The sequence below is a fragment of the Eimeria maxima genome, genomic scaffold (assembly GCF_000499605.1).
Source record: "Eimeria maxima Weybridge genomic scaffold, Emw_scaff39, whole genome shotgun sequence".
In the NCBI taxonomy this organism is placed as follows: Eukaryota; Apicomplexa; class Conoidasida; order Eucoccidiorida; family Eimeriidae; genus Eimeria; species Eimeria maxima.
This window is the reverse complement of record NW_013563832.1, coordinates 58,148-79,921: the sequence shown is the minus strand read 5'-3', so window position 1 is coordinate 79,921 and position 21,774 is coordinate 58,148. Positions and strand designations below refer to the sequence as shown.

Below are 21,774 nucleotides of genomic sequence, written 5' to 3'. Positions count from 1 at the left end.
GGGGGGGGGGGGGGGGGGGGGGACGACGATTGTCTGTTATTTTATTTGTTATTTTATTTTAGATGAAAAAGTGGTGGCTGTTTTTGAGTGTTTGTTTGTGTTTCCCGTTGTACAAGACGTGGCAGTCATTGCCTTTTGTTTCCTTTGTTCTTCTTTTATTTCTGCAAAAACGTATTGTTTTGCTCATATAAAGGAAATGCGTTTTTCGCGTGTGACATCAGAGAGGCGCAAGCTGCTGCTGGAGCCCCCCAAAGCAATACTTCTGAAGATCGGCATAGACTTGGCGGTAAGCATTTTGTTGTGTATTGCTTTTGCTTATTGCCAATTGTATTAAAGTCATTTTGGTTTTTCGCCGCTTTTCTCCTCCTTAGCCCTTTTGGATTTACGGTTTGTTGCCTTTTTGGTTATCCTCCCTTTAGTTGTGTGTTTGCTCACCCAGGGTTGTTCTGTCTTTCGTATTCTCTTTTCTCCTTTTCCTGGCAGTTTTTAAGCTTTTTCTTCCTTTTTAATTGTTATTTGGGTCTAGCACGAATGCCAATGCAGAAGATATGTCGTGTAATCTCGTACGTGTATCTATTCCTCGCATCTCTTTGTGTTTGCAGCTGCAGACCTGCGGTCAGCCTCTCAACGCTTCAGCAGTTGTTCTTGTTAAAAGCGCAGAAGGTGGCAAGGGCTTACTTTGTTGTTGCCTTGCTCCCCAAACCCTAAGCCCGTAGCTTTAAAATGTAACCCCAAATCCTAGGCAATCGATCGTACAGACGCCAAACCCTAAAAGGGGCCCATAAACGTAGTGCCTGGAACCTCACGGCCGCTCAATCCTACTCTCCCTCAACCCTGCGGAGTTTAGGGTTTAGAGACGGGAGTTTAGAGCTTAAGACTTAGGGTTGAGGGTGTGCGGCCTCACGGCGGCGCTGTTCCCTTTCTTAGTTGAACTTCGAGCAGAGTTTGTTTGCACGCGTTTTGCTGTGGGGTTTGAGGCTGTGGGGTATTTAGAGGCCATTAAACTGCAACTGCCGATCTGTACAGACACCTATTTTCTTTCTGCTGCTCATGTGAGCGATAATAAGGATAGCAGCAGCCATAAATGCTCCTACTATTGTATAGTCGTCAATATTGTGTTACTACATATTAATGGTCTTAGTCTTGCATCCATTACAATTAATTTTATTCTCTTTTTAATACATGTAATTATGGTGAATTCCTGGCAGCAGGCATTGGAGCCCCGGTTTCTTGCAACAGTGCATTGAAACTGCTGTGTATTTAGGTGGTAAATCCGTTGCACAGAAAGTTTTTCCTCCTCCTTACCAATACATTAAGGGTTTATAGCCAGAGGTTTGTGGTTTAGGGTCCAGGGTTTAGGGTTTAGCATATGCATGCAAGGGTCGGACGATAGGGCTTACGTAGGGACCACCCTCTAGAGTAGCGGAGTGAGACGAGGGGGAATACTTCACGGGAGTGGAATGGCGTCCACTGAGCATACTTAGGGTTTACGGTTTAGCACCTATTCAACACAAGGGTCTCGGTGAACAACTACTAGAGGGGCGCTGCCGACAGTTCTCTTTGATATATACGTTTTTGAATCTGTGCCCCGGTGAGTTACTTGTTGTTCAGTTGCAGTACTTCCCTATTAGAGGTAATCTACCTACTAGTGTTTATTTTCTGTTCCCTTTTTCTGCTATAGCAGCACTAGCAATGGGTTGAGGACGTTCCATCTATTGTGGCATGCAGTCGTCGACTTGCTCAGCTTAGAACCAAAGAACTATACGCATAAACCCTCTTTGAGTGATTTAAAATTTCTTATTAAATTTTAACACTTCATGGAACGAATTTTGTAGTGGTAACTAGCTGGGTTTCCTGCAGCATTCGCCCACTGCGTGAGCAGCCTGCTGCTCGAGAGGTTCGGGGGGTTGGAACTCTTCGCTGTTTTTACTAAAGAAGCATTCAAACGAATGCACAAATCACTTAACTGCAGAAAAACAAATGTATTAGAAAATTATTTTGACAAGACGGCATAAAGGAGGCGAGAATTTCGACTCCCTTACCTATCGCACGCTTCTCAGGCACAGCTGCTGTCGCTACTGCTGCAGCAGCTGCTGCTGCCTGTCTCCTTTCGCAGCTAAATTTATCATTTACTTTCCAATTTTTACTTTTCATTTGGTTTTGTTTTGCATTTAAATGTACAACGGTGCGTAGGACACCCCCTTCAGAAACGCAACAACGCCGATACACATGCGGCCTCGCCTGTCGGCGAGAGGGGGGTCACCTCCCACGACTCCCAGGTAACATATAATCGAAATGAAGAACACACCACAATCCTTTTGATTATTTCATGTTGTATTATCATCTAACTTCGTGCGTTTATCTGCTTCTGTGATGCTGCACTATTCTGTTGACGCGCTTGGCTGTGGGGTTCCCTCCCCCGCCTGTGCAATAACAGCCGCTAATATACAATTCCATTCAGTAGTAGTCTCATGCTTGTAGCTAGGACATTGTAACAACGTACCTCAAACCACGTGTATATGCCTGTGTTCCACCTTGTGTTTGGTTCGTTGTATGTGTTCTTTTGCAGGTATTGAGGAAGGTGTTAATATCCGCTTCGTGTCTGCTGAAAAGGAGCACAGCGCACCTTTGAGTTCGGGGGATGAGCAGTAGAAACAGCAACAGCTACAGCAACAGTAACAGTATCAACAGGAGAGGCAGCAGCAGCAGTGGCTTCTATACTTTGTGAACTCTGTGTGCCGATATCATCCTGCTTAACTTTTTTGTGCAGCACAGCAAACTAGAAAAGACCTGGACGGGTGTACTGTTTTTCTCTTCTTCCCCCCCCCCCTCCCCCACAATCTGCTACACTAATCTTCTATCTGTCTCCTTTTGCGTGCTGATCAGCAGCGTCCACAATGGGGGGGACTATAGCGGTTTTCGCTGTCCGCATTCGGCTTCAGCCGGTTCTGCTGTGCGCAATGTTATCTCTTGTGTCGTTTCTAAACTATCTCCTTTTGGCATCTGCTGTTGCTGCGGCGACAGACGCAGCAGGTACACGGGCAGCTAGTACAGGGGCAGCAGGTGGAGTGGCAGCAGGTAAAGGAGCAGCAGGTGCAGCAGCCGAAGGTGTCTCTCCTCGCAGCAGCGCTTGGGATAACAACGCGTTGATGCGACCCCGCCGCTTAGCGCCCCAAGAATGTAAAACTTATGTGTACACCGACAGCGAGCAGGAGCCTGCAGAGATGTCCGACCGCAGCAGTTGCCCCACAGGAGGTGGAAAGAGAGCGTTTCTGCTGGATACGTCTCCCGAGGGAGCGGGATCACCTGCGCTGCTGGAGGTGTCGCCTGTGCAGGCACAGCAGTATGCATGCCGCGCCAGCCGGCCCTGCAGTGTCGTTGTCCCTGGCTTTGGCTTGCAAGCAGAAGAGTCCATTGCGGTGCTAAAAGGGAAGCAAGAGTGCCCCCCTTCTTCTCTGCGCAGCGCGCAGATTATAACTAGCAACAGGCACATTAGCAGCTCTGCAGCAGCAACATTTAACTTTCAAATCCGCCCTCAAAGAACCATTACCGAACTCCCCGTGTTTGAGCTAGGCCCCGTACAAGGAGACACCTTTACGCTCTGCTATTCCCCCTTCTTGGCTACCCGAGGAGAGATACCTGCAGCGAGAGATTACCACTATAGAGCGGGAGTCGTCTGTGAGTCCGGCACACACATTTCTTGCTTTTCCTCGTTCCCTTTTTCCGGGATGTATATCTTCTTGGGCATACGTTGCAAATGGTCTAAATGTGTCAAACAAACCTTATTGAGTTTAATTCTGCATGGATACCGACAGAATTGAGCTCGCGCATATTGAAGCCGGCTACGAGATTCGCGTGCGTCCACGCATGGGGCAAGTCTCCCTTGGGGCAGTGCCAGCGCATGCGTGGTGTATGTGTATGTGTATGTGTATGTGTATGTGTATGTGTATGTGTATGTGTATGTGTATGTGTATGTGTATGTGTGTGTGTATGTGTATGTGTATGTGTATGTGTATGTGTATGTGTATGTGTATGTGTATGTGTATGTGTATGTGATTAGCGATTCGAGACGAGATGATGAATTGCGACTTTGAGGAGGGCATGTGCGGTTTGATGTCATTTGTGGTGGATCCCCGTCTGAGTTTGGAGTGGCGACGGCATTCGGGCGCAACTGAGACAGCCGGGACGGGCCCTTCTTTCGACCACACTTATGGGAGGAGGCAAAGGAGACGTGGCCATTACTTGTATATGGATTCTCCCGGCTATATGCTGGGTGAAAGCGCAGCTCTGCTTGCTGCAGCACAGATATACCCAAAGGGGTTGTACTGCCTGCGCCTGTGGTATCACATGTACGGCGAAGACGTAAACTCGCTGAGGGTGTATATGCGTTATCTGGAGGGAGATGCAGAGACGCTGGGAGACTGGGGCAAGCCGTACCTCTTGCGAGTTGGAGATCACGGCGACGACTGGCTTGAGGCAGGTTTTGAGTTCACTTCTGATGGACATACAGCGCAGCAGCTGGTGATAGAAGCGCTCGCAGGGTTCGGTGAAAAGGGAGATATTGCAATTGACGACCTCCGTATTGTCTCTGGGAAGTGCCCCGAGCAAATCGCCCGAGACGTGATGCAGCAAGAGTTCATTTGCGGAGAAGTCCGCCTGACGACGGGGAAATATGCAGAAGACAAGCAGTGGTTCGTTGAAGGAGCTGTCTCGTGCGCAGGTAAAGGATACTCTCTTAGTAGCATGCAAGGCCGCTGGGTTCCTTGCTGCGTACCCCGCTACGGTAGCTACACCGTCGTCCTACGTGACGCCTATGGAGATGGATGGGATCGATCCCGCCTTGAATTCCGCTTCTTTGGAGATCACCTGACCTTCGGAGAGGACTTTGACGGAGCTGAGAAGAAGTACAAACTCAATATCGGGCTCGTTCAGCTCCAGCGAGTCGAAGGCTCCGAAGATCGTATCGGATTTCAAGTTCAAGTAGCCGAGCCCCACATGCACGTCTGGTGTGGGGCTGCACAGTCCGGCACGCCCCCTCCCACCGTTGAGATCCTCAAGCGCTACGGGATCCGATCCCAAAACCCTACCAGTCACGCAGGCGAAGTCCTGCGCATGGAAATTGCCAACAAACCCAACAGCAGACGTGTTGTCATGCCCAACACAACGTATAACGTCTATTGCTACGCTGAAGCTTCCACCGCTGCGCTACGCGACCATACAACAGCCCCAGGAGGGCGCCACCATCAGATCATGGACGATGCACAAGTAGCTGCTTCGCGAATGGCTGTTACCACCGACAGCACGCCTCCCCAGCTATCTATCCAGGGATCGGAATCGCATTTGAACGAAGTGGTGGTGAGGGTAGCTACGGACGAGCCTGCGACCGTGTGGTGTCTGGCGCGAGATGCAAAGAAGGAAGCAGCAGCGGACGGGGAGGTGCCGTCTGTGGAGGAGCTGAAGAAAGGCAACAAGGTGCAAATCCTTGAGGGTCAGGAGGGAACGTTGCGGCCTCTCGAAGTCACAGGGCTTAGCCCAGACACAGAATACACCATCTACTGCCTTGCTCAGGACACCGCGATGCCTAAAGGCAACAGCATTAGCCTGCAGCAGGTGCAGGACGCTTCGTTCGCTGTGGCGACCAAGAGCAAGGTTCCAGAGCTCTCCATTGCCTCGTACAAGGCGTTTCAGAAGGGGTTTCGAGTCACAGTTCAAACAGACACCCCCGCAAAAGTCTGGTGCGGAGCGGCGATGGCAGGCAGCGCCTTCCCCAGCAGAGAGGAAGTCCGCCGCGTTGGTGCCACAGCCGAAATCGAAGAAGGTGGCTTGAAGGCAGAGCTGGAGATTCGAGGGGTTCCCCCCAACACACGCTACACCATTTATTGCTTCGCATCTTCCAGAGGTGGCAGTGCGGAGATGACCGATGCGCAGATGTGGGCGAAGGCTCTAGAGGTGACGTCCTTTGGCCGCTTCTGCGATATGCCTGTGGAGCCTCCAGATCTGGAGCAAGCCGAAAAGCCCACTTTGTTCGACCCCCTCACCTCCTCAGAAGAGTTCATGGTGCGCGAGTTCATGGCGAGACAACGGCATTTGAACATCGAGGGGGTGTATCGCATTAACCTCTTCATTGACAAGCCCAAGATCATCAACCACCTCGACAAGGGGGCCCCCGCCCCCAGACGTTATGCACGCGCCCGAGTGGGTACTTGCGTGGAAAGAGAAGGGGCCTATCGGCAGTATAAAGTGGGGCCCCTAGACGTGAGGAGTGTTGATCAGATGACGCTGGAACCTATTGGAGTCGTGGTGCCTACCGACTGCGGCGGCTATAACCCCCAGGGCGTCTTCGGGAGGCGGCTTTTAGCTGAGGAAGAGGAGGAGCAGCTTTCTGATCTTCTACAGGAGTCGTTTGGGTTCGGCTTCGGCAAAGCCAAGTGCCAGTTTGAACACAAAAAGCCCCACGACCAGCACAACGGCGGCTGTCTGGAGTTTGGTCCCATGCTGTACGAAGAAGGAGAAGATAAGAAGATCACCACTATCTGGGCCGGCTTGAGGACCCCCAATGGGGATAACATTCCATTCTACTTCTTGCTGCCGGCGCCTGAAGGGGTCGATGCGCAGACACTGCGGCAGCAGGAGGAGAGGGAGGAGCTAACGTTTAAACTCGACAAGGTAAAGGGCTACTGGTACAACGGACAGGGGTTCTCGACATTGCGGGAGCTTGTGGAGGCGTACAAGACGGACGCGAGTTTCGAAAAGGTAACTCCGGCAATATTTCAGCAGCGGCTGCTGGAGCAGCAAAACCAGCAGCAGCAGCAGCAGCAGCGTCAACGGAGGGACCGGCAAGCGGCGCTTCGACGTCTTGCTCCCACTTGGCTAGCTCCCAACCCAGAGGGGCGTGGCGGCTTGGAGTATCGAGCGGCTCCTGAACACATCGAGCCTCAAGGGAGGCGCTACACCATCAAGCAGTCGCCAGGAAAGGAGTCATACACCATCAGCTACGCAGGGTGGGAGTTCGTTATAAACATGGACCGCGACACTGCGTTGCGGCTGTGGGACATCCGCTTTCAGGGGCAGCGTCTAGTTTTCGAAATGGGTATGATGGAAGCTCTGGCCCACTACTCGGTTGCGGAAAGAAATTGGTACTTCATTGACTCGTGGTACGGTGGCTTAGGCTCAGCTTCCCGTCGACTCCACCCCGGCATCGAGTGCTCTAAAACCGGACAGCTACTATTCAATGGCGGCTCTCTCTGTATCTTTGAAAAAGACTTCGCAAGGCCACTCAGAGCCCATTGGAAGAGCGGCACGCTAAGAGACGGCGCCCCACACCTAGCGTTGGTGCTGCGACATATGATCACCGTTAGCAACTACGACTACATCACCGACTACTACTTCCACGTCAGCGGCTGGTTCGAAGCCTCTGTCTCCTTCACTGGAGAGCTTTATGCAGGCGTTGAGGTCCCGTGGTACTCTGCAAGACAACGCAGACACGGCACCCAAGTCAGCGGCTCGATGAGAATGGGAGCGTTGCACGGGCACCTCGCAGTGTGGAAGGTCGACTTTGACTTGACGCCAGACTACACCAGCAACTCCGTCGTCTTCAGCGAAATCGTGCACGACACAGCAAGACCTGGTGCAATCAAGCTCGACCAATGGATCGGGGAGAAAGAACTTGATGGCTACATTGCCTACAACAGCACACGACCCATACACTACACAGTTGTTAATGAAGACCACAACGTCTACGGAAATGTTGGAGGAATGACTGTCATCCCCTACCCCACAGTTGCAGTAAAACCATGCCCTGCTGAAGCAATGGCTGCTGGCTGAGCTGCTGCTGCTGCTGCTGATGATGACGATGCTTCTGGTGCTGCTGCTGCTGCTGTTTCATGCTGGATGGATTGGAGGAATAATATATTGATGAGTAGATCGCACACAGACAAAAGCCCAATACGCTTACAGGTACTGCTTGCCGTGCGCGATTCGGAATCCTGCCGGAGTAGAAAAGGTTTTGTCAACAGATCTTCTGCTGCTGCTGTTCCTACCTCTGTGGTTGCTTCAGATTCCGAATCCGAAGTTTGAGCTGTACACGGGGCCTTGTGCGTGGGCAAAGTACCGCGTGGCAACAACTGTTCGCCACCCTGACGAGACAGAGGCTACTCTGCCCCGTGATAATAAATATGCATTGAAGCCCGCGGTGTCTCTCGACCGTTATTTAAGGGTAAAGGAGACACCCCACACCTTTGAAGCAGCAGCATGCCAACGCCAACAACCTAGCTTGCGCCTCCTGCTGGTGATGGCGATAGTCACCGCTCGCTTACGCCTACTGCCCCGTGGTTGCCTGCAGCTGTTGTCAGCACGTCCACTATTTGCACTTTTATCGATTGGCTTCAAGCAGCAAATATGGAAGGGGCTGTAGTCAGTACACGAGTGTACGAGTGATAGTCTGGTTTGTGGTTGTGAGCAGAACAACGAAAGCATAAGAAAGGCGGATCTGGTGACTTGGATATCGAGTGCTGTGTGGCACATCCCAGTGGTTGAAGACATGCCTTTAACGCTTGCACAAGGGAACACCTTAGGCTGGCTAGTAAAGCCACACAACTACTATATGGAAGATATGAGCATGGACTTGCACAATGCAATAGGAGGAGCCGTTCAAGATCCCGGTACCTGTGCCCTCATCCGACAGGAAACACCCAAATACGGGGCTGACAGCGCAGATAGTTAACCCGAGAGAATACGCCCATGCACGCCTAAATATCAACAACACCTATGCAGTGTCAACACTGCACACGCATGCACCTACAACAGTGCACCCAACTGACGGCACTAAATCATGAAGGAGCAACAGGCGCAAAAACCAACTCAACTACAGGTATATAAACTTCCAGGCAGGATGCCTGCGGGGGCAGTTGCTGTCTCCAAGAGACAGAAATATTGCTACATAGGTCGACCAGAATTTCAGTACTCAGAGATATTAACACACATATGTCATTTAATAGATATATCCATGCATGTTTCTGTTTATGCATGCGATGCGTCTATGCCGCCATGTGCATTGGGCATGGATATATTTTCCACAGAAGGTTTCATAATCACGCAAGCACCTATGCTATGTACCTGAGTGCTTGCGAACAGATGTATAAAATATGGTTCATGGTCTGTACATTTATGTGTGTATAATTGTATGTATACATATATGCCTGTGGACAGTATGCATATGTATGCACATACACAATCATGTATACTTGTACATCTATTTATAGAAGTGTGCACATGCTTCTGTAGATCCATCAATTGAGAATGTGCTTCAAAAGACGACGACGTGGTGCAGCCCTTAGCTAAGGGATCACAGCACTGGAGACCCTGTAGGTTTCTTGAGGCAGAGGATTTCTTTGGTAATACCAACTGCTGACAACAGGCAGTCAGCAGCTCCTTTTGCCAGTGTATTTGTGGCTGCTGCAGCATGCAGCGACAGCCGTAGCAGCAGCTGCAGCGACAGAACTGAACTTCCGACCTTCATAGGTTTAACATTTGTGTCGGAGATGGGTGGACCATATATGCCCCAGAACAGTGCAAATCATAAGCGCAGGCAGGCAGTTGGATGTATGCACTGGGGAAGAAGCGCTAGTAGGTACGCAGCAAGAGCTGCAACAGGCAACACATATACACTAGTACCCTAGAGGCTACCTGCGCACAGATAGGGTGCATATATACACGGATATATTGTTAAATGGCTTCGAGTGCATATGCATATAGCACAGTATAGACATGTTTGCAAGTTACGAAGCACACCAGCCTTGCGAAGGAGGCGGCTCGCAGTTTGACCGGTTTGCAGCTAGGGTTTGGCGTTTTGGGCTTGCTGTTAGACAAATTGTCGCAGAACCTATTGAATAAAAAATAAGGAGGATTCAAATAGTCTCGAAAATTCGGGTCTAATGGAACAAAGAGCCCGCAGGACTCCGGCTGCTGTCTGGAACAATGACATGCAGCTCCTTATATTGCTGCTTTAGCTGCTGTTGCTAAAGCTGCTGCTGCAGGTGCTCCTGTTGGTGGTCCTATTGCTGCCGCTTCAATCGTGCCTGCTTCTATTGCTGTTGCTGCTGTTTTCCCTTCTGTCAGTGCTGCAGCAGATTCCGTGTGATCATCTTCAAACACTTCAAGGAACACTCCAAGTTGCTGCTTCTCTGGCAACTTGAGCATCCGCCAAAAGTCGCTGTAGTCGGCCTGCAAGAACTCGAATGCGTTCATGTAGAGATTGGTGGGGTCTGTCTGCACTGCTGTCGTGGGTCTGTTCTGCTCCAAACAAGCTGCTGCTGCTGTTGCTGCTGTTCTTGCGCCGTTCTGCTTCCTCATACAGCAGGCGCACTACAGACGGCGCCATGGCTTCCGTTGCAGCGAGCAGCATCTCAGCAGTGGTTCCGTTGCTGCTGTTGGTGCTGCTCCTCTGAGTAAAGCACCTGTTACTCCAGCAGCAGCTGTCAGTGGTGCTGCTGTGTAGAAGAGGGCGGGTCTGAAGCAGTAGATGCGACGGCAGGTGAGCCTGCTGCAACAAGTTGTCCCTTCGTTCTAAAAGGAACTCCTCGTGGCATTGCTCTCCATAGATGGTTTTCTTCTCGAGTCGTTCATTTACTTCAACTTGCCTCGCGAGGTCGTTGAAAAAGCTGCAAAAGTCTCGCTGCCCGGGGGGGCGGCTTTGGGGGCGCTGCTGCCGCTGGCCTCCAACAGCACCAGTAGCAGCAGAACCATCAGCTGCTGCTGCAGGAGATGCGGGAGGGGCCTTGCCTGCGGTTGAAAACGAGATGCTTATCTCTTCAATGGTGCGAGGGCGCAGAGAGGACAGGTAAAATAGATTCGGAGAAAAGCTCAAACAATAAAAACCGCGGGCCCCCGTGTAGGCTGCATGCAACAGCAGCAGCGGCTGCATACAAGGAATTAACGAAGCATCTGCTGCTACTGCACCGCCGCCTGCAGTACCAACTACCAGCTGCAGTAGTGGCTGTTGCCTTCCCCAGCTGCAACTAGGCGAGCAGCAACAACATTCATGCACGTCGCTGCTGCTGCTGCCACCTCCAACAGAACCGTCACCACCACCACTCCTGCTGCTGCTGCTGTAACGGGCTGCGAAGCAAAGCCAGCGGTGGTGTAGCGCAAGGATGTGTTTTATGCCATGCTGTGAGGTGTAAAGGTACCTTGGCTCCGCTGCAGCAGCATAGAGTGAGTCCTCGCGCTCGACAGCGTCGAAGCAGGCCCCAGGGAAGGCAGCCAGTTCCCCACAAAGAGACAGCGACAGAGACTGATTCGCAGAAGACGAGAGGGAGATAGTGCTACCGCTGCGGCTGCTACTGCACTGAAGGCCTTGGCAGCTGCACTGGAGCTGCGCATCAGCTGGTGAAGACCGCTCTTCGGGATTGCAAGCAAACCCGCTACTGCTGCTACTTGTATTAGTGCGGCAGTTCTCCCCCTTGCTGCTATTGCTGCTATCTGTCTCCGAGTAGCACGGCATCATAAAACGGTCTGTCTCTGCGAGACGAGGCAGCAGCAGGGCGGCCCTGTCAGGGGCAACCATGCATGCAGCGAGGGTCACGAAGCCCAAAAAAGAACGCGAAGCAGACACTCGCATTCCAGGCAGGTTGCTGCTGCTGTTGCAGCTGCATGCGAACGCCTCGAGTGTTTCCACCTGAACTTTGAGGGGAAGCCATATACAAGCTTGAGAGAAGGCCGCCACTTCAGCAGCCAAATGACCTGCCGCTGTCTCCTTATCGTTGTCAGGCGCTGCTGCTGATGCTGCTGTTGTTCTTGCTGTTGCTGTTGTTGGTTCGTCTTCTGCAAGCAGCATTCGCCGCTTCTGGTGCAGAAGTCCGAGAGGGGCAACCCCGGCGAGCACCAAGTAGACCACCACGTATGCAGGCATTCTAGCCAGCTGCTGCATGAGGTCGATATCTTCCTGATGCTGCTGCTGCTGCAGCTGCCTCTGCCGCTGAGCCTGTAGCTCTGCCGTTGGCAAGGAGAGAGCGTCTTCTTCGTTGAGGGCCTCTTGCATGCGCACGCAGTCCCGGCGCAGCAGCAGAAAAGCCCCCAGAGTTTCTGCTGCTGTGCCCCATACAGCAAACGGCACACGTCGAGCGGCAGCTGCGGCGGCAGCAACAGCAGTACCTTCTGATGCCGTTATTGACTCTTCTGCCTCTGCAGAAGAAAACGGTTGCCATCCTCCACCGGGACCTCCTGATACTGGCTGAGCGCCGCTAAGTGCTGCTGTGTCTGACAGTAGGGGCAACACCCACAGCAGCATGAGCTGCTGCAGTTCTTTAAAAAATCGGAGTTTGTAAGAGACTGAGGGGAAAATATAAGAAGGCACCTCGCTTTCAACGAGCGAGAACCGACTGCGCTTCTGCTGCTGCTGCTGCTGCTGTTGCTGCTGCTGTTGCTGCAGTTCCCAGCGTTTGCGCTGTTGCGTCTCCCTGCCGCTGCAGCACACGCTTCGTCGCACGCATTCAAATATTCGGCGAAGTGCATGCAGGGCACAGCACCACAGTAGCGGCTCCTGCGAGGGCGGCAGAAGGCCCCGCAGCAAGACGGCCCCCAGCAGCGATGAGAGGTCTCGAGGACTCAGAGCCCCTGCTGCAGAAGGCAGCAACGCAAAGAAATAACAGACCATTGCTGCAGTGAATTGACGTTGCTGCTGCACTTGCTGCTGCTGCTGGCGCCGCGCAGCAGCAGCAGATAGGCCAAAGCCCGCGTGGGCAAACCCCACGACCAGCGCCGCCAGCTGCGGCAGGCGGTCGCAGTGTCTGCAGCAAAACCGCAAAACTCCCAGCTGCAGGGCAGAACAGGCCTGTAGCTGCCGCAGCAGCCTCTTTTGCAACTGATGCTGTTGCTGCATCAGCTCTTCCGTCTGCCCATGTGCGCCCGCCTTCTTCGTCTCCCCTTCACGAACAGAGCCTACATCATCTGCAAAACCAGCAGCAGCATTGGTTAGCTGCTGCTTGTAGCTAGCCTTCGCAGCAGAGAGTTGAAGAAAGATCTCCCTGGACGTCTCTAATGCGCGAGCAAACAAGACCGCCAAGCGGCGGCTTGTCTGCATCTCTGAAAAGGCAGGGAGATCCCTGTAAGCAAGTGCCTCAAGGAGACAGGCGCAATATAGAACTGGAAGAGATGTCGAGGGGCCCCCTCCTTCTCTGGGAGCCCTTTGGCCACCAAGAAGACTAACACAAGAGATATTTTCAACAAAGTCCTGCTGCGCTCCTAACACACAGCACTCAGGCTCAGCCTCCTGCAAATCAGAATGCTCCTGCTGCTGTTGTTGTTGCTGATCTTGCTTCTGCTGTTGCTGTTCGTTTAGGGAATGCGGCGGGCACAGGTGGAGAGGAGGCGATGCGCCGCTCCTCAATCCCAGATGGCCCAAAGGAGACTGCTGCGCACGCTCTTGCTGCTGGTGTTGTTGCAGATGCTGTTGCAGCTGCAGCTCAAGGTGCCCGTCGGGCAGGAGCAGTTGCTGTCCCTCGCGTACCTGCAGCAGGTGCTGCAGCGCCATTCGCGTCAAACTTTTTTCAGGAAGGCTGGCGAGGGATCCCTCTGGTGTGTGGCTAGTGAGATGTATATATACCAGACTCAATACAAGACTTGCTGCAATATCGGGGGCCCTTTGCTGCAATGCGCGCCCTGATTGCGACCCTCCAAAGGACACAACAGAGCCGCTGCCGCTGCGGACATACAACCAATCAATCAACCGCTCCAAGGCATCACTGGACGCGTCTTGCTGCTGGTGCTGCTGCTTGCCTTGTGCGCGCCGCGCTGGCTGCTGCTGTTGCTCCTGCTGCTGTACACGGCTATCTGCGTCTGGGTGCCTTAAGGCGAAGGAGACAGAAATGAGGCATGAGGCCCCGGCACTGCGCTGCGCAGCTGCAGCATGTGTTGGCGGCAGCAGAAAAAGGGGGACCCCCATGAGTGCTGCAGCAGCAAAAGCCCTAGCGAGCTTCCCTACCGCCCCCACTGCACTTGATGCTACCATGCGGCTGACGACGCGTTCAAACTGCAACAGCAGCCGCTGCAGCTCTGCCACCTGCTGCTGTGAGCGTTGGAGGCGAATCTGCTGCTCACCATGTTGTTGTTGTTGTTGTTGTTGCTGTTGTTGTTGTTGTTGTTGTCGTTGTTGTTGTTGTTGTTGTTGTTGTTTTTGTTGTTCTTGTTGTTGTTGTTGTTGTTGTTGTTCTTGTTGTTGTTGTTGTTGTTGTTGTTGTTGTTGCTGCTGCTGCTGCTGTTTATGCAGCAGCAACAGCAGCAGAGGCAGCATGGAGTGCGTGAGGTGGGCCAGCCCTGTAAATCCCAAAGAAGAAATATCAGGGAGGCCCTCCTGCAGTCGCTCTTCTAGTCGTTGCAAAAAGAACAACGCCTCATCAAGAGACAGCAACCCTGCCTCCAAGACAACAGGCAGCAGCGAGCCCAATCCCAGCAGGGCGTTCCACTGGGGCCCGATGTGACCGCTGCCACCGCTCACCAGCAGCGCACCCTCCAGCTGTCTGTACAGCTGCAACAGCTGAGGATACAACGCAGAAGGATCGGGTGTCTCCAAATGCGTCACACGGGAAACTACTGCCACTGCGACACCTAACGCTGCAGTTACACCTGAAGAGACATCTGAGGAGATTCCAGTGACGTCAGCCTCTCCCTCTCCTGCTTCTCCCTGATTCTGTCTCTGCTGTATAGCTGTGTCCTCCTGCTCTTCACTTGGCTCTCGTTTGCCTTCAACGTTGTCTTCCTGCTTCGCAAGGTCCCGCTTTTCTGTAGCTGCTGTTCTTGCTGATGATGATGGATGAGCCCCATGGGCTGCGGTAGCTGCTGCTGCATACAGGGAGGCAGCAGGCGCCTCGGGGACCCCTATGGCAGCGCTAAGGGCCTGGAGACAGACGGAAAGTCGCAGAGGGTCTCCACTGTGGCGCTGCGCGTCAGCAGCAAGAAAGACACACCGCGCAGCAGCAAGAAAGTCGTTGCCTGCTTTGGCTGCTGACCCGCAGAGGCACTGCTGCATTCCTCTAGCAGCTGGGGTAGAGGCCGCAAGGGAACCCCTGCCCTGCCCGCTTGTGTTGGGGTCTCGAAGGAGCGCAGCAAACACCGCAGCTCCCTCCTGCGTCTCTGCTGCTGTAAGGCACAACTCTGACATGTCGGCAGTGGTTGCATGCAAGGGAGCAAAAGCCAGCAGCAAACAACTTCCCAGCCTGAACACTCGCACGCAGAAGCACCAGCAGTAGCAACAGCATGCCCCTCTCAAAACGGCACAACAAATCCTACTCCACACACAATACAACCTAAACCCTAACCGCTTAAACCCTAAACCACGAAGCCTAATGGCGGTCGAGTGCCCTTCGGGGCTCAAAGAGCTACCCCAAACACTAAACCCTTAATCACACCACGTGGATGCTGGGTCCAGGGTTGGCATATGAAGCAGGGGAGAGTGGCGTGAGGGTTTTTGGTGAAACTGGGATCTACATGAACGCAACCCATGGGCGACTGACCATGGGGGAGGGGGGGACGCTGCTGATGGGGAAAGACGCTGCAAGAAGAAGGAAGAGATATGAGGCAGCAAAGCTCCCTGGCGAGCTGCAAGAGCACTGAGGAGGCTCGCATACAGAGACACCTCTGCAACTCGCATGCCAAACATGCCGCTGCTGCTGTTGCTGCTCGTCAGAACCTCCTGCTGCTGCTCCTCCGCTGCTGCTGCTGCTGCTGCGCGAGGAAGCAGCGAGTCCAGCTGCTGCAGCAGCTGCAGCCCCAGCTGCAGCAACTCCGCGTCGGCCGCAACAGCAGCAGGTAGCAGCGCAACAAACCTGAAAGCAGCAGAAAACCGCAGGCAGCCACCCAATATGCCTATCTCTTTCATTTGGCAGCCGCCATCCCGTACCCTCCAAGTGTATGACTGTCGTCTTCACTAAATATACACATATATTGGGAAAACGGCAGTCATACATATATACATATACAGGCAACACAGATGCAGGTATATACATTCTATATAGATATACACAAACATATATGTATGTTACGCGTATATATGTGTATGTAGGTACGTGCATATACATACATATATGCAAAGATAAAAACACAAAAAAAAAACAAGAACAAAGAAAAAAGTGAGTTGTCCAACCGGGCCAAACAAAGCAAACCGAACAAAACACACACGACAGAATAGCCCCAGAAGAGACAGCTCACCGCTGCAAAAAGAAATCGCAAATGCTGGGAAGGAAGCAAAGCAGCAGCGGCTCAGTTGTGGACAGTTGTCTTGCGATGTCTCGTACTTCTAACAGAGTATAAAGACGCAGTTCCTTCAATTCTGCACGCAAGACACAAGACGGCCTTAACACACCAAGCACACTCTACTGCTGAAGCTAATGCCATGGCCCCTGCGGTAGCTGATGTGGATGCTGTGGTTGCTGGTCCTGCTACTTTGGCTGCTTGTGTCAGATCTCCTTCGCAAGCAGACACACACAGAAGGGGGAGAGTGGCAGCACGCAGACCGTATCAGCAGCAACAACCACAAGAGCACCAGCAGAAGCAGAAGCTGCAGCGCGCTGCGTACCCCTTGCTTCGCTGTGGTTGCCCCCTGCTGCTTTGGGTCCGGCGAACAGCAGTAGGCGCAGCAGCGCGCGCTCGCTGTGAGCTTCTGCTCCAGTGTCAGCAACAGTAGCAGAGGCTTTTCTGGCAAGGATATCTCCGAGTCTGTGCTGCTGCTGCTGTTGCAATAGATCGGCGGCGGTTGGGGCACCGGAGCCTCCTCTGATGATGCGCTCTCTGCTCATTGCCGCAGCAAGAAGACATGCAGCACCTCGTACCTCCAGAGGGCGAAGCGGCAGATGCAGCACAGCGCCTTCAATGCCTTCGCTGCATGCAAAACGCACTGCATGCGCTGCTCCTGCAGGGACCCGTAGGACGCCCCCTGCTGCTGCTGCTGCTGCTGCTTCGTACAGCGGACCTAAGATGAGGGACGCAGACTGAAGAGCCACGCAACGAGCAAAGGGAGAGCCTGACTCCGACACCTCCTGCAGCAGCAGTAGCTGCTCCTGCACCTGCGTCTCCAAAGCTGCAGGCAGCCCGCTCTCTGTCTGCTGCTGCTGCTGCTGCGGAGCCTCCAGGCGCATCTGTTGCTGCTGCTGCTGCTCGTAGTCGATCTGCTCCTCCAGATCCTGAGAGAGCGCATAGAGAACTAGGGAAAGCCCCTCGAGAGCAGCAGCAGGTGCATGCAAGGTGTTGAATAGAAAGGGGGCCTTCCGCCGCAGCACCCTCAATATCTTCGGGGCTTCCAGGAAACGGCGCATGCAAAGACGGCCCAAGGTACTCAACGTCAACCCACAAGCGTACTCCCGCAACCACTGCTGCTGCTGTTCTCGGTGTTGTTGGTGCACCCCGCCGCTGCAGCAACCCGCTACCAGCTGTTCCATTGCCGGTAAGAACTGCAGCAGGGCCCGAGGTGACACCACCTCCAGCTGCTGCAGACAATACGCCAAAAGCAGCTCCTGAAGGGGCGACGCTGCCGTAGGGAGAACAAACGGCGCCCACACCACAGCAGCAGCAGTTTCTCCAGTCCCTCGTTCTGCCTCTCCTTTGCTGTGTTCTGTGTCGGCTGCAGCGGCAGCACCATCACTACAACCAGCAGCAGCAGTACCAGCAGCAACCGGGGCAGCAGCAAGTTTTGAGTATGGCAGTTCTTCGAAAGCAGCGAGACGTGAGAGGCCCCGCATGAGAAGGAACCACCTTCCGTTAATAGACACCAGCTGCTGCGCAGCAACGGCCTGAAGGCAGCAGGCAAGGGCGCCCAAAGGGTCGCTGCTGCACCAGCAGCAGCGTCTGCAGCAGCAGCAGCGGCTGCACCAACGCCTCATTCCTGCCCCTTCATATGCTCCAGATCCACTGCAACACCCGCAAAGCGGAACACCGGTGGCAGCGAAAGCGCCGAGCCATTCGTCTTCCGCAACACTCAAGGATCCAACCGGCTGATGTTGCTGCTGGTGCAGCGGCAGCAGATCAGTTAGAGCTCTGTAAACAGGGAGCACTGCTGTCTTGTGGAGGCCTAGAGAGGCGAGCGCCTGCACAGATAGCGCAAAGACACAGCTCAGGCCGCGCAGAAGCTGCCTCCTCTCTGCTATTGCTGCTGCTAATTCTGCTGTTGCCGGTAATGGTCTTGAAGGAGCGGTAGCTTTGGCAGCCAATGTCTCGTCCCCATCAAACAAGATGAACTCATCTGGAAGCAACGGACCTTCTTGCTGCTGCTGCTGCTGTTGTTGCTGGCTCTTCCACCTGAGGAGAGCTTGCACGACGGGGGCTGTGGGGGGCCTTGGGGCAGCAAAGTGGAGTGCCGGTAGCAACTGAAGTGCAGCAGCAGGTGCAGCGGCAACAAGAGCAGCTAGAGCAGCAAACGCTTGCTGCCTATCCTCGAGACACTCTGCAAGGAAGCAGCAAGCGAGTAAGTATGAGTAGGGCCCCTGATGCAGCAACGCGCTCGGCAGCGAGAGAAGGAATGCCGTGCTTTGAAGCTCCTCGGTGTGCTGCCTCCGCAGTAGCTGCTGCAGAAGCATCCACTTCTGTCCTGCTGCTGCTCCTGCGCCAGTGTAGCAGTCCGCGGCAGCGCCAGCCCCATGCTGCTGCTGCTGCTTCTGTTGATGGGCTTCTAAAAGCGACCTGCTTTCTGCTGGAGCAAGTGCTGCTGGCCCCAGCAGCTGCTCTGCTGCTCCTCTGTCTAAGACACGGAAACCCCACAAGGCGACAGAGAGAGGCATCGCTGCCGCAGCGCCGCTGCTCTGCAGCATCAAACCCTCCACCCCAAACAGCTCCTCCAAGCTGCACCCACTGCTGCAGTTGTTGTTGCTGCCACTGCTGTTGCGGCAGTTGCTGCCGTTGCTGCTGCAGCTGCACGGAACGTCGGAAGGAACGGCATCAGCAGCAGCACCTCCTGCTTCTGCTAATATCCTTGCTGGTGGTTTGTCTGCTGCACCTGCAGAGTCTGAAGAGGACAAGGCTTGCGCTGCTGCTGCTGCTGCTGCTGCTGCGGAACACAACACCGCACGCGCCCTGCGAGATGTTTGCTGCAGTGTGCCGTTCAACTCCGTTCTGCAGTTGCCAGCTCCAGCAGCAAGCTGCTGCTGCGTTACCAGCGGCAGCAGCAGCAGCAGCAACGGGGAGAAACAGCAAATACGCCGGAGGGCCTGGTCGCGGTAGAGGCAAGCTCGGCAATACCTGCTGCTAATGTTGCTGCTGCTATTGGGGGAAGGGACGAACTGCGGCTGCAGCTGCAACAATCGATCAGTAGCCTGCAGCAGCAGCCGCAACAAGGACTCTGAAGTGGCTTCTGTTGCGGCTGAGCTCCACAACAGCCAGCCAACCGAGGCGCAGCTAACGCGCCACAGGCCAACTGAAAGCCTGCAGGCCGTGGTGCTGCTGTCGCTGCTGCTGCTGCATGGAGGGATAGATATTTCTAAAGGAGAGAAGAGGCTGAGACAGCCCAGCAGCTGCTGTAACAAAGGTGTGGGGTCTTTCAGCTGCTCTCGTGCAGTGTACAGACCGCAGGCGCATTCCCACAGCAGGCGGCTTGCTCGTGCTTGCTGCAGCTGCACCTGCACTTGCAGCAGCAACGAACGCGTTCCCCCGCTGCTGCTGTTGGTGACGCCGTGGCTTTTTGTGGTTTGCTGTTGCAGTGCAGCGAGTGCAGCAGCAGAGAGTTCGGTCGTCCGCAAGGCAGCAGACAGACAACAACTCAACTCCTCAACATGCCTCACTCTTACTAAGACAGAGAGAGCCAAGTGCAGCAGCCTGTCACTCCTCGTGCTCGCTTGCTGCAGCAGCTGCTGCTGTTGCTGTTGCTGCTGCCGTTGTTGCTGTTGCAGATAGTGTACACTCGCCTGCACTTCTAACCTGCCCAGCACATCAACGCAACTCAGCATCCGATTGACTGCGATAGGCAACAGGGAGCAGCTGCTGCTGTTGTTGCTGCTGTTGCTGAAGCCTAGCAGCAGCTGCAAAGCCGTCTGCAGCGTAGGCTCCAGCAAGACGCTGAACGCCAAAAAAGGAATGCTGCTGCTGCTGCCTCTGCTGTTACTGCTGCTGTCGACGCTGTTGCTGTTGGTCTCTAGGACAGAGGAGACGGCCTCTACCGCAGCAAGGCACAGGTGAGGACAGAAATGACTCAACCTCACCACTGCATCTCGGATTGTTGCGGTTGCTTGCTGCAGCCGCACGACCTGCTGCTGATTCACCTGCTGCTTCTGTTGCCGCTGTTTCTGCTGCTGTTTCTGCTGCTGCGGTGCAACCGGAAGCAACTTATCTTGCAGCGCGAGGTTAACGAGTCGCTGCACCAGCAGCAGCTGCATGCTGGGTGGCAGCAGTTGTTCAACTCTGTTGTTGTTGCCGTTGTTGGCGCTGTCACCCGCTGCTCTGCTGCTATGTGCAGCAGCGAGACGTGCATGCAATGCGTCCGTAACCTGTTGCGCCCCTAAAGCCCCCTCTGCAATGAGGTCTATGAGGCAGGCAAGGGCCTCGCTGCGACAGGTGCGGCGCAGCAGTTCATCTGCTGCGGTTACTGCCGCTGCTGCTGCAGGCTGCACGGCTCCTGCTGCTGCTGCAGGCGGTTGAAGGAATGCTGCACAGGGCAGCTGCTGTTCCCCATTGAAAGCCACAGCAACAGTAGCTTCAGGAGCAGCTGCTGGTGCAGGAGCCCCCGAGAGGGTCCCGTGCTCTAAAGCGAGTAGCAGCAGCTCGAGAGCGACTTGCCTTTCTTTGGGGAGGTGTACATTCTGCAGCAGCAGTTGCTTCAGCTTCTGCAATCCGCTGCTGCGTACATAGGCGGTGGGTGCCTCTAGCAGCTTCACAGCCTTCTTAGCAGCTGGAGAGAAGGGCCCCTGGCGAGCAGCAGCCAGCAGAGCAGCAACACGAGACGACACGCTGTTGCTGCTGCTGCTTCCGCCTCCGCTCCAACGCCCGCCATCAGCAGTAGCAGCGTACGCAGCTCCAGCACCACCAGCTGGTGCTCCTCCTACGGGTTCTTGCAGCATATTGCTGCTGGCGTGGCTGTTGCAGCTGCTGCTGATACAGCAGCAGCAAATTCAGTATGAGCAGACGAAAATGTATTTGTCAGAGAGAAGACAGTTCGCTGCTCTCAGATAAATCGCAGCAACGAAGGCGCTGAAGGGGGCCCCCTAGGGCCTCCTGAGGTCATTGCTTGTGGAGGGTGCTGTTGATGCAGTAACGGGGGAAGGAGAAAAGAATAATTAATCAGTGAAATAGGTGAAATGAAATCAAAAGAACGAATTAAATAGGGGAGGAAAAGACAACAAAAAAGAAGCAACATCCAGATAGGGTGCCTGGTGTTCTTAAAGCTGACGTCGGGCCTCCGGGCTGCTTAACCCTAAACACTAAACCCTTTGGATCATGTCTGCATACAAGGAACCAACTTGAAATATATGGTTGTGAGGGCAACATTATTATAGTCAACACGACAGGTAAAAGGGTTTACTAATAACTCTAGCAACCCAGTGATTCTGCAACAAACTAATATAGCAACAGAGCGAATAAAAGAAGGGGGGAGCAACCATTACGTAAGGAGGCCCACTTAAGTCACTCTACTTGTTTTCTGCATTTTCCCTGTTTTATGTATTGCTATTATCATCTACACATTTCCATTTGTATAGTTCAATCGTTTAAGTTTTGAGATTAAATCAACTAGAGGATAATGAAAAATAGGAAACACTGCCCTCTCTGTCTCTATGCAACTGCAGCAAAGGCAACAGGGGCATTAGT

At 53.8% G+C, this 21,774-nt stretch overlaps 2 protein-coding genes across 2 annotated transcripts; one reads left to right on the top strand and one right to left on the bottom strand.

The window, feature by feature from the left end:
• Window positions 1-2,897: 2,897 nt before the first annotated feature.
• Window positions 2,898-8,722, top strand: EMWEY_00006770 (amiloride-sensitive amine oxidase, copper-containing, putative; the record flags this gene model as incomplete). Its single annotated transcript, XM_013478328.1, has 4 exons — window positions 2,898-3,678; window positions 4,061-7,761; window positions 8,057-8,215; window positions 8,462-8,722. The coding sequence occupies 4 exons, from the start codon at window positions 2,898-2,900 to the stop codon at window positions 8,720-8,722; spliced, it is 4,902 nt and encodes a 1,633-aa protein (XP_013333782.1).
• Window positions 8,723-9,990: 1,268 nt separating this feature from the next.
• On the bottom strand, window positions 9,991-21,029 carry EMWEY_00006760 (hypothetical protein, conserved; the record flags this gene model as incomplete). Its single annotated transcript, XM_013478327.1, has 5 exons — window positions 9,991-10,338; window positions 10,628-15,209; window positions 15,507-15,818; window positions 16,201-16,321; window positions 16,568-21,029. 5 exons carry the CDS (start codon window positions 21,027-21,029, stop codon window positions 9,991-9,993), a joined length of 9,825 nt encoding a protein of 3,274 aa, XP_013333781.1.
• Window positions 21,030-21,774: the final 745 nt, after the last annotated feature.